Here is a 13,096-nt window from a genome sequence, read left to right on the forward strand (position 1 = left end):
GAAATCTTACGAGGACTGGGAACACTCCAATCGTTGTTGCTTGATGCTTATGAGATATCACATGGACGAATCCATTCGTGATAGTATTCCCAAGTCTGAGAATGCAAAGGATTTTCTTGCTGCCATTAAGGAAAAGTATAAGAAATTCTCAAAGAATGAGAAGAATGAACACTTGAACATGCTGCATCACACTGTTTACGATGGTTCATGTGACATCAGGGCTCACATTGACAAGCTCATGGGCCACTATCATAAACTTAAGGCCATGGATATGGACCTTGGTGAGGATTACATGGTGTGGTTAGTGATGGAGAATATTCCATCTCAGTTTGATTCAATCAGATCAAGCTACAATGCTCAGAAGGAGCAATGGACTGTTGGGGAGATGTCTGCTATTCTTGCCAAGGAAGAGGAGGACATGAGAAAAGGTAGGGCAAGAAGTATCTCCGTGGTGACGAACCCAAACAATCCTCACAAGAGAAAGTTCACTTCCAACAACTCTAGTGACCAAAAGCATCCTAAGAAGAAAGCCAACCATCCTAAGGGAAATGGGCAAGCTAGCTCATCTTCAACTGGTCATAAGAATGAGTTTTTCAAAGGGAAGTGCAACTTTTGTCAATGCTTTGGGCATAAGAAAGCTGATTGTCGAAAGCTCAAAGCTCACTTAGAGAAGAAAGTTAATTGTCTTGTGATGGTTTGTTTAGAGTCCAATATTATTGATGTGCCCTCAAACACTTGGTGGTTAGATACTGGAGCTACAATTCATGTTACTAATTCCTTGCAGGCAGTGACAAACCGAAGAAGACCGAGTAGGTTGGAGGAGCATGTATACATGGGAGACGATACTAAAGTCAGAGTTGAATTTCTTGGGACTGTCAGACTGCAGCTAAATACTGGGCATTTTTTGGAGTTGCATGATGTTGCTTATTTACCCTCTATTAGGAGGAATTTGATTTCTGTATCTATTTTGGATAGACTAGGTTATAGTCTTCATTTTGGATCTGGAAAACTGACTTTGTATTGTGACTCTATGTTGGTTGGAAATGGAACTTTATGTGGAAACTTATATAAGCTTGATTTACATGATGTTGTTCCCGTTACTTCTACTTCTTCTTGTTCTTCTTCTCTTAATGCTATTGTTGGGTCAAAACGTGCAAGATCAGATTTGAAATCTTCTATGCTTTGGCATAAACGTTTAGGCCATATTTCTAGAGATAGAATGGAGAGATTGGTGAAGGATGGTGTACTTCAGGATCTTGATTTCTCTGATTTCACTGCCTGTGTTGATTGTATAAAAGGAAAGTTGACTGCCAAGGTTAGAAAGAGCAAGTCAGACAGGTGCACAGATGTATTGGACACTATTCATACTGATATTTGTGGGCCTTTTGTTCCACCTGCTATGGGTGGTTATAGATACTTTATCACCTTCATTGATGATTTTTCCCGGTATGGTCATGTTGAGCTCATTCGTGAAAAATCTGAATCTTTGGATGCTTTTAAGATTTTCAAGACGAATGTTGAGCTTCAAAAAGGAAAGAAGAATAAAATTGTCAACTCTGATAGAGGTGGAGAGTATTATGGACGTTATGATGAAACTGGAAGGAACCCCGGGCCTTTTGCCAAATACTTGCAGGAATGTGGTATTAATACAAGATATACAATGCCAGGGACACCCCAACAGAATGGAATTGCTGAAAGGAGAAATCGCACTCTTCTTGACATGGTGCGATGTATGTTGATTCATTCTAGCTTGCCAGATTTTTTATGGGGTGAGGCATTAAAAACTGCAGCTTATATCTTGAATCAAGTGCCTAGCAAGTCTGTCCCAAAGACGCCTTATGAGCTATGGTCAAGTAAGAAACCAAGCTTGCGTCATTTTCATGTTTGGGGTTGCAAAGCAGAAGTGAGGCCCTATAATCCACAATCTAAGAAACTTGATCCGAAGACCATTAGTGGATATTTTGTGGGCTACACCATTGGATCAAGGGGTTCCAGATTTTATTGCCCATCTCACACCACCAGGGTTATAGAATCAGATAGGGCTGTCTATTTTGAGGATGAATTTGGTTCAAGTCAAGGGTCAAGAGAAATTGTTTTCAGGGAAGAACGTATTTTTGTCCCTGTACCTGTCGCTTCCGCTCCTATTGATGACCCTGTGATTGAACAGATTCCGGCAGAAACTCATGATGAACCTCAAAATCAAGAACAAGGTGAAAATCTTGATATTGAGGATGATGAAGCTATGACGAGAAGATCACAGAGAACCCGCAGGTCTGCTATTCCTAATGACTACCTTGTCTATTTACAGGAACATGAGTTTGATGTCGGAGACACTTTTGAGCCAGTCACCTATCAAGAAGCTATGAATAGTCCTCAATCTGTGTTGTGGATGGATGCAATGAAAGATGAGTTGAATTCTATGTCACAAAATGAAGTTTGGGAGTTGGTTGAATTACCCAAAGGTTGCAGACCCATTGGATGCAAATGGGTGTATAAGATCAAACGTGACTCCAATGGGCAAGTGGAAAGGTATAAGGCTAGACTTGTGGCTAAGGGCTATAGCTAGAGAGAAGGTATTGATTTCAAAGAAACCTTTTCACCTGTTTTCACCAAAGATTCGTTGCGAATCATTATGGCTATAGTTGCTTATTTTGATCTAGAACTCAATCAAATGGATGTGAGGACTGCCTTCTTGAATGGAGATTTATTTGAAGATGTTTACATGACTCAACCTATTGGTTTTGAGAAGTCTGGCAAAGAACACATGGTTTGCAAGCTCAAAAAGTCTATCTATGGGCTTAAACAAGCATCAAGGCAGTGGTATCTCAAGTTCGATATGATTGTCTCTGCAAATGGCTTCAAGGAGAATGTAGTAGATCAATGTATATACATGAAGGTCAGTGGGAGCAGCTATATTTTTCTAGTATTGTATGTTGATGACATCCTACTTGCATCTAATAATTCTGATCTGTTGTCTGAGACAAAACAACTTTTGTCTAGCCATTTTGATATGAAGGATCTTGGCGAGGCTTCCTATGTGCTTGGGATTCAGATTCTTCGAGATAGGGCTAATGATATTCTTCATTTGTCTCAGAAGACTTACATTGATCAGATCTTGAAAAGATTCAATATGCATACATGTTCTCCTGGGAAGGCACCGATAGTGAAGGGTGATAAGTTCTCAAAGGCCCAATGTCCACAAAATGATAAAGAGAGAGATGAAATGAAAGTCATTCCTTATGCGTCATTGGTTGGTAGCTTGATGTATGCTCAAGTATGCACACGCCCTGATATTGCTTTTGTTGTCAGCGTGTTGGGTAGATACTTGAGTGATCCTGGTCTTAGCCATTGGAAAGCGGCTAAGAAAGTCATGAGGTATCTTCAGGGTACAAAAGATCATATGTTGACTTATCGGCGAGCTGACACTCTTGATATAGTTGGGTTCAGTGACGCCGATTATGCAGGATGCGTGGATGATAAAAAGTCCACTTCAGGCTACATTTATATGATGGCAGGAGGAGCTGTTTCATGGAAAAGTGTCAAGCAGACACTCACAGCTTCTTCTACGATGGAGGCAGAATATATGGCGTGTTATGAGGCTACTTGTCAAGCAATATGGTTGCGGAATTTCATTTCAGCTTTGAATGTTGTAGACTCTATTTCGAGGCCGCTGAAATTGTATTGTGACAACTCCGCAGCAGTAGCTTTCTCTAAGAACACTAGGAGTACTTCTCGCTCAAAGCATATTGATATAAAGTACTATTTTGTTAAAGAGAAAGTCGCTGAGTCCCTCATTTCTATTGAGTACACGCCTACCACTAGCATGTTGGCAGACCCACTAACGAAAGGCTTACCCATATGTGTATTTCTGGAGCATGTTGCTCGGATGGGATTGTTAGGAGCCTAGCTTGTTGAGCTCAGTGGGAATTTTGTTATTATGTATCAAACATGCTAGTATTTTGTATGGATTGCTTATAGCTTGCGTTTTGTTATGAACATGCATAATGATAATTGAAGTCACTTCTTATTGTTGCTGTTACGTATATATGTTTATATAAGTATATACTATTGCTCACCGAAGTGACAGGTACAAAAGGAGATGAATGCGCATAGTCTCAAATTAATGTACCACATGCATGTTTGGTTTAATGATTGTTATTGTTTTTTGAATGTTCTCAAGACCGAATCATAAATAATATATGTATCCTATCGATATGATATTATATATGATTTATTAGACTGTCTTTTGTGATGGACAACATTATGGTGGTTTGATTATATTGTCCAAGTGGGAGAATGTTAGAATTTTATATGGACTAATATAATTACAAACATAATTCCATTATCACAATCATTTTCTAGAGTGCCTACGAATAGTTAAAGACCATAATGGGATGGTTAATATTAATCTAATTGCAATTGAGGCACATGGTAGCACCCTAAAGACTATAGGTTGGCCCATTAAATCATAGTCCACCATATCTGATAATATAAGCCCAATAGGCCCAATATACCCCTTAGGGTAAGAAGGCATATGAGACATATATATTGAACATATATGTTGTTGGGAAAAACACTGTGGCATATGGTTTGGTAAGGGTTGCTCTCCATAAGATCTCTCTTGTATTGTTTTCTAATATTGTCTTGTGTAGATCGTGAGAGATTCAAGGATGAACATTGGAGACTCAATATCAGGTATGTTTCATCTCTATATATTCAATTCAATGCTCTAAATAAAAAGTGTTACTGGATTATTGTATGAGCATGCTATGTTGATTTGAATCTGATTTATGAATTTATGCTCATAATATAATTTATATTTAACATGTGTAACTAAAAAAGAAATTAGAATAACATTTATCTTTTATCAATAATAAATAAGTTTCTTCTCCAATCATTAAGGTGTGATTTGAATAATATCATCATGAATGTTTAATACCGTAAATATGGTAGTTTGTGATATGAAAAGGTTATCGTATTTGTTTTTTTTTTAAAAAACATAAACAATGTTTTGGTTTTATTTTTCTTTTAATATATTTATTTCATTATTTTTATAAATAATATTGTTTATTTATTTAAAATTTATATAGCAATCATAAAAACTTAACAAAAATAATTAATACTTTTTCTAAATAAAACTAAGCTTGCTTGCACCTAGTATATATATATATATAAAATGTTTTGGGAAGCTAAATTATAATTTGCTTAAATATATGTGTGGATCTACACGTACTACCACTACAGTGATCAAATTCATATTTACAAAGCAAAATCTGGAGTACTCCCATATAAACCCTAGATATTTACCTACCGTCGTTGTTAGAGATAATTATATCCCTTACAAACTTTAAGCAAAATAATACAAAAACAAGATTATTGATTAAATAAAATTACAATTCAATAACCAAAATACAAGTAAATGTAAAAATAAAAGGAAGAAGATAATTATAAGAATCACAACTATAAAAGAAAATATACAAATAAATATGTAAAGAGAAAATAAAAGAAGGGAAGATAAAAGCAATAATAGAAATAAGAAATAACAAGAACAATAAGCAAAACTTTCTCACTCACACAACTAAAGTGAAGAGCATCGGAGATCACCAACTTGAATAAGATTTAAAACATTTGTCCAAAATCTTATTTTCCTCTATCTCAAGCACTAAAAGATTATCTCAATATTGGAAATAACTCTCTAGAATAATCAAGCTTTTTTGGTGTATTTCTAGCTAAGTGCTCTAGTGCATAGAAATAGTTTGTCTTACAAGTGAACAATATGCTCATATTTATAGAGTTTTGAGACACCTTTTGAATTTCAAATTCTACCAGCCCTCATGGTTATTAGCAATGTTTAATTGGATGTGTAATATCCAACATTTTCATAATACATTTATTTATTATAAATCAGAGTTTTAATACAAAAAAAATGTACAAGTTTACAAATTTAAGAAATAGTAATGGAAAAATAGTGTTTAAAATATGATTTTATGTTTTTAATGAGATTAAAGAGAGAGAAACTTGAGTAGTCAAGTATTGGACCCAAATGTCATATAATTTTAATTGGGGATTTTTATAAAATTAAGAAAGTTTTGCTAAAGGGCTTATTTGAAAATAATTTTAGTATTTTGGGTCCAAGTGTAATTTTAAAAATAAATTTAAAAAAAAAAAGAAAAGAAAAGGCTTCAACCTTTCTTTTTTTACCCGAGCCCCTCTCTCTCTCTCCTAAGAAAACCTCTCTCTCTCTCTCTCGTGCGTGCGTCTGCCCGACCACCGAACGTCCACCGGCGATCACCGTTTATAGCCACCCGCCGGACCATTGGATTCAGAGGCCTCCGAACTATCGACTCACGGGAATCTAGAGCTCACTCGCCGATTAAACACCTCAACTGATCGATTTAAGTTCGGCCACCCCGCGACTTCAAAGTTGCGATTCGGCCACCTCGGGCATCCGTTTGCCGATCCGTCACCACCATCGTGTTCCTCGTGTTGTGGGCTTCAAAACCCAATAACTGGTTCCTACATCTACCATACTTGGGTGGTGGGCCCACCACGAGCCACCGCGATCCACCGTAGACCGACGGTCGAAACTTAGTGTTCGAGGTTTTGAAGTACGTTTTGAGTCTCAGAAAATCATCGTTTGACTTGTTGTGGAACCCGATCACTTTGGTATAATTTCTTTGACCTATATATTGTGATTTAATTGTGATTGATTAGAATAATTGTTATTATGTGTATTTATAGTATATAATTATATATTCTTGATATATGGAATATTTTTCTGTAATTATACTGGCTGTCTGGGATTATATGTATTTTTGATACGGGTTTTGATTTTGGAATTGTCCACTTTATAGCCGTTGTGCTGTCCAATTTTCTAAAAAATATTAAATATTAAATAAATTATAAAAATACATATTTAATTGATTTTCCATTAATATGGAAATTATTCTTAAATATTTAATTTTAATTATTATTGTTATTGTTTTGTTAAGTAAATCAAGAATACAGATTCATATATATATATTTGAAAAGTGTGATTTATAGTAAACCTATTATTTAACAATTATTCTTAAATATTAATATTTGAATATTAAAATAATATCAAATATTAGTTTCTTACAGTTATTAATATTTGTAAGACCAGTGAATTTTGGAGAACGTATATTTATTATATCACTGGAATTGATATTATGACTAATTAATAACAATATAAATATTTATATTTATATTATTATCATTATATTGATTATTACAATTTTATGTTGAAAATATGATTTCTTTTATAAAATGACTATTTGAATATATACATTCATATATGTATTGTTATTGAAGTATTTTTGTTATTAATATTAAAGTAAGTTTATTTATAGACGATAATTATTATTCTTGTTGTTATTATCATAAGAGTACATTATCTTATGAGCAAGGTTTAAAGCATGGTTTTATATGAAGAGTTATTTGCATTACGTTGATAATAATTATTATTATCATTTATATAGTTTCTGGTATTGTTAATATACACTATCAATAGTGTATATTTACGATTTTGATAGAATTTAATAAATGATGTGCCTTGAAAAGGATTTGTATGGATTTGATTTATTGACTCTTGGTGATCACTTTTAAAATAAGCTAAGGACCTAAGGTAAGTGAATCTCACCTTTTGTGCTTAAGTGTAAGATGCATAACTACATTGATTGTGTATATCTGATGAGTTAAGTATGGGATGATGATGATGCATATGATAAGTATGTGGAGAATGGTTATATGAATATCGTGGTAGTGTTGTGTGATATGAAATTGATGAATTTCGTGATATGTGAAAGATGTCTTACTTGGTTAAGATTGATATGAATTATGTGCAAGTATGTGTTCTTATGTTGATGAATATGTGGATTACTGTTATGTTTATGATTTTGTTATATGTTATGATATATGAAGCGTTTAAGTTTTTAGGCTGGAAACCTTAAACCTGAAGCCATAGCTCTACGTTAAGGTATAACAACGCCACCAATCCAAAGCTTCATGTATTATGACTAAATATGTTTTGAGTTATATGAGATGTGATACAATGCCTTGATTGAATACCATCAACATGAATCATGAACATGAACATTGGCATTTCAGCATCAGCATGTATGCATGGCATGTACAGTTATGTGATACATTATTATGTGATATAAGACCATGCATATAAATATGAGGAAAATTGTGAAATGCCTTGAAATGTCTTATGTAAAATTAAACATTTTAATGACACAAGACTTAAGCAAAGTGATAATAATATGTTTAAAAATGGTGCCACTGTTTTGATGAAGCAATTAAGTAAGTTCAGCAAAGAAGACGGAGGTCTATAAGACTAATAGTGGCTGCCCACTAGTATGGGCTAGGTCAGAGTTGACCATTCAGACATGCTTGCCATGTTCCCGTCTTTCTCCTCCATATGTGTAATAAGTATGGCAGCTATGGCAACGATGAAATGAGTGTTATGATGAGCCTAGTTGTGATGATGGCTAGCTGGAGGAGAACCCATGGGATTATATATGATATGTGTAACAAGCCCTGCAGGCATTGACCGAATCAAACAGTGTGCACAAGTGATATTGGGCCCATAAAAAATGTGAAACTAAAAGAAAGATCATAAAAGTAAAGTTTGAAAGTGCATGAGCAATAAACGAAATGCATAAGTATATAAATCAGCATATTAGTATATGGGCACTTCAAACTCACGACATTCATGTGTATGTGTATGCATGAGATTTGCTTACTGAGCGTTAGCTCATTATGTTATTTTCCAACATTTTTCCAGGTGTGGCTTTAGCTGTTGAGCAACTTGTGGAGCACGGACTCAGTAGCAATGCAATAGTGGTTTAGAGTTTTCATATGGCTACATTAAATTTAAAGTATTCATACGTGTAATAATTTATACTAATAAGTTTATATAAAAGTTTTAAATTTTTCTGTATTTCTTTGTATCATTTTATTTAAATTCATTTGGTCAAGTGCCTTACATACTCGTAAACCCTAGAATTACGAGTATGTGGCGGACGTATCCTACCTTAGGGACGTTACAGGATGTGTATGAAATCACAAATGAGTTTTGGGAGTTACATTAGTTGTTACAACCGTTCAAAGTGGAAAAAAGAGTATAAAATTGGTTGCACACGTCTCTGGCCGCAGCCACTTGTATTCTTGGCTGCAGTCGTGTACATCTATCCACTAGGCGGTGGCCAGGGACACTGGTGGTCGTGGCCACAGTCCAATTTTCAACATATCACTTTTGTGCATTTTTCCAAACGACTTTATACTCTTCCCACATGACTTTGTAACCTCCAAACACATTATGCGGGTTAAAATCATGTCTCCAACAGCCATATCACTAACGACTTTGATCAATTCAAATAAAAAAAAATGTGTAACATAAAATCTACACATTATTAGGTGATATTTGAGAGTTACAAATTTGTAACTGATTTTGTATCTCCAAAATATGTTACATTTGGGCACACAAATGTGTCCAATTTTATAACTCTCAATTATATGTTATAAAATGTGACTCATGTTATTTAAAATAATATAATAGTCATATATATATATATATAAATTACAATCGGAGTGGATTATTCCCATATATGTATATATATATACTAGATACAAGCAACGTATAGTGTGCACGTTTGCTTAGTTTTATTTATAGAATTTATTAATTATTTTTATTATATTTATATTAATGTCATATAAATTTCAAATAAATATCATATTTTAATTAAATAATTTATTTATTTTTGTTTAAGTTTATATTTGTTCTAGTTTTTGAATTTGGAAATGATAACGAGAGATAATATATTATATATTTAATGTAATATTAAATATTATACTTGGATTTTAAATTTAAATTCCTTGCTAGTTTTAAAAAAAAAAAAATTGTTGCTAATTGACAGTAGATTATATTATATGTTTAATATGATATTATTCTAATAAGTGAGTTTAAGTTTAATTAAATTTGATTTAAGTTATAAAATATATGATTTTATTATTTTTAAATAATTATCTTTGTAAATATCTTAAAAATATCATATGTTAATTTGTTTAATTATTTATTATTTTTAAATAATTATTATTGTAAAATATCTCAAAAATATAGTATTTTAATTTTTTTAATTATTTATTTTATTTTATTTAAATTTAAATGTTTATAAACTATTCTTAAATATAATAATATTATGTTAAATATAAAAATATTCTGTTAAAATTAACATTTAAAAAATAAAAATCCCTTAAAACTAATAATTTCTATATATATATATATATTGAAGATATATATATATATATATTTATATGTAGTGGTAAGCGATAATAAACACTGATCAATGGTCATCATGAGTTTTACCCGAAATAATATAGATATTATTGGATCGCAGCAACATGTACATGTATAACTTATATACATGAATTTAATCATCAATTAATCACTAGAAAATATTGCAATTTATTTATTACAGTATTAGTTGACCGACCTAGCTATAAATATCTCAACTTAATTTGAGCCGTTTTTGATCCAAATAATCGAGTGAAATAAGAGTACATACGAAATAATGTAGTGTTAGAGAATAGTAGTAGTAAGAGTAATATAAGAAAGGTGTTATAAAATAAGGGTCACTGTACCAAAAAATGTATGTGCGAGATGTTTAGATCCAATAAGTGTAGCAGGTCTAAAAGTGATCATCAAATTAAAGAAGACAAACGGACAGGAGAAAAAGGAGGAGATGGATCAATCAACTGAGAAAAAGAAAAACAAAAGTGGAAGTCCATCATCATCATCATCATCAACTGGTCATCCCTTAAAAAACTTATAAAAATTAAATAAAATTTGCGTTTCACTCAAGCATAAATATATCTCAAATAAAAATGGGCCACGCTATAATAAGTGCTTTAATGGGTATCCAATTAAAGTACACAATAAAGATTATTATTAGTAGATGGATCAAGAGAAGGTTTATACTAGTGCACCAGAATATTATTGCTTATTATTGCTACTATATATTATAACACGACAAAAAACACAAAAGTAGTGTACATGTAATAATTAATACCAGCCAAATCCATGTAGTGGATCAAAAACTTTAAACTTGAATAGTAAAATTTAAAGTGAAAAAAGAAGCTAGTATCGATTAGCTCTAGTTAAAGCTCAAGCTTGAATCTCAAACCTGGAACACTTGATGGATCCCATAGATATATCAATCTCAATCAAATTTTCTTCTTCATTCATCTCATTAATCTCGGCCAACAACTCCATCAAGCTACGCTCTCTGAAGATATTGCATGAGGCATCGGGGAACAGATCTTTACCCATTATATTACTCTTCTGATGATGAAGGTTAAACGACATGGGCTCAAGATCTTCCTTGTGATTTTGATGATCATGATCATGATGATGATCAACGTAATGCCCACTTGGGAGAGAGATCTCAATGAGGCTTTCCTCGTCAGAGATGGAGCCGTCGTCGGAGAAATCTGTGTGCCTCCATTGTCGTTTCACGATGTTGTTCATGTCGTTTCTGTACGGCCACTGATCATCTAGTACTTGTGAATCATCTGTCGTCGATGATTGGTGATCCAAGAACTCGCTTTCGGATTGCAAGTCATCCGGCGAGTTGGGATAAGGAGTGGTAGTAGTACTATTACTGCTACTAGTGATGATATCTTGGTTGGTTTGGTCTTCCAAGATTTGAACATTATCTTTCTGGGGTGGTACTAAACTTTGGACTAGAACTGCTTTTGGCTTTGAGATTATATATAATGCGAAGAGATAGATTATTGTAGATGTTATGATGAGAAGCGTAGAGAAGAATAATTTTAGCCCAAAAACTAATCCCACAAGAATTAACAGTACAGGAACAAGGAGTAAAAACCATGGTGGTGAGTTTCTGAAGGAACATAAATGGCTGACCATCTCATATTCAACCATTTTATTTTCTTCCCACTTCATGGATATATCAAACTAAAAGCAAAGTCTACACTTATGATATATACAAAAAGTTAATTAATGGTATATAAAGCTATATGACAGGGAGCTACAAAGGGAGAAACTTCATTTATTTATATGATATCAAGAACAATCAAAATGGGAAGACAATAATAAAGGAACGGGGAATATAGATTAGCTTGAGATATAAACAACAAGGATTATATGGCTATAAACCCTTTTACACTACAAATTTAATCTGGGAAGAGAAAGAAAGAAAGAAACTAGCAAGGATATGGATCTATATATGTTAGAATGAAAAGGCTAAACTAGCATGAGAAAAAGAAAGGCTTACATGGGAGTTGGAAAGAGAACTCTGCAAAAGAGGACATCAATATCAAGAAGAAAGAATACGAACATAAACTGTAAAATGCTTTGAGATGTGAAGAAACAGATATACATGATGAAGTACTGTTTGCAAAGAGGAAGCAGCAGGGGCAAGAGTTAACCAACATGAGAATTTTTTTTTTTCTATTACAAAATTAGTGGACTTTGCACCGAGAAAAGTTTAATTTGCCCCTCCTATCACATAAATCACAGTTCCCAAGTGCCCATTCCTTTTAAAATAATGGTAAAATATAAATAAAAGGGTTGATTCTTTAATTTTAAAAAACCAAGTCAGGTGGGTTTTCCCTCTGCAACTGATGATTCTCTTGAAAAACCCAAAACACTTCTCTTTCCCCTGCTTTGATTTGGAGTCTCTTTGCTTTGAAATCTGAGACACCATGTGCACACATCTGAGCTCACCACATGGCACTTTTCCCTTCCAACTTCAATGCAGCCAAATTTATAATAATAAAGTTTGCAAAATATATATGAAATGTATACATATTATTATTATTATTATTATCAGAAGCACCGCTCCTGAAACTTCATGGTAGATAGAAGATGAAATTAAAACCTATTAATACATATTTGCTCATATACATATATATTCTTTTAAAAATCAAAACTAGTCAAACCCCATTTACTGGCCTTCACTTCATATATAATTTGACATGTATAATAACTAAAAGAAGCCTACTACTTTCATCAAGAGGGAAGAAACCAAACTTTTCTCCCGCTATTTTC

The 13,096-nt window shown here is 33.2% G+C and overlaps 1 protein-coding gene across 1 annotated transcript; it reads right to left on the reverse strand.

The window, feature by feature from the left end:
- Window positions 1-10,988: 10,988 nt before the first annotated feature.
- LOC133816242 (uncharacterized) lies at window positions 10,989-12,890 on the reverse strand. Its single transcript, XM_062248843.1, has 2 exons — window positions 12,426-12,890; window positions 10,989-12,341 (listed from the first exon to the last, which is right to left on the reverse strand). The coding sequence occupies exon 2, from the start codon at window positions 11,987-11,989 to the stop codon at window positions 11,189-11,191; it is 801 nt and encodes a 266-aa protein (XP_062104827.1). The 5' UTR covers window positions 11,990-12,341; window positions 12,426-12,890; the 3' UTR covers window positions 10,989-11,188.
- Window positions 12,891-13,096: the final 206 nt, after the last annotated feature.

The sequence above is a fragment of the Humulus lupulus genome, chromosome 2, assembly GCF_963169125.1.
Source record: "Humulus lupulus chromosome 2, drHumLupu1.1, whole genome shotgun sequence".
NCBI lineage: Eukaryota > Viridiplantae > Streptophyta > Magnoliopsida > Rosales > Cannabaceae > Humulus > Humulus lupulus.

Coding starts and splice junctions, on each gene's coding strand:
- LOC133816242 (XM_062248843.1), bottom strand. CDS start 11,989: ATGAAGTGGGAAGAAAATAAAATGGTTGAATATGAGATGGTCAGCCAT.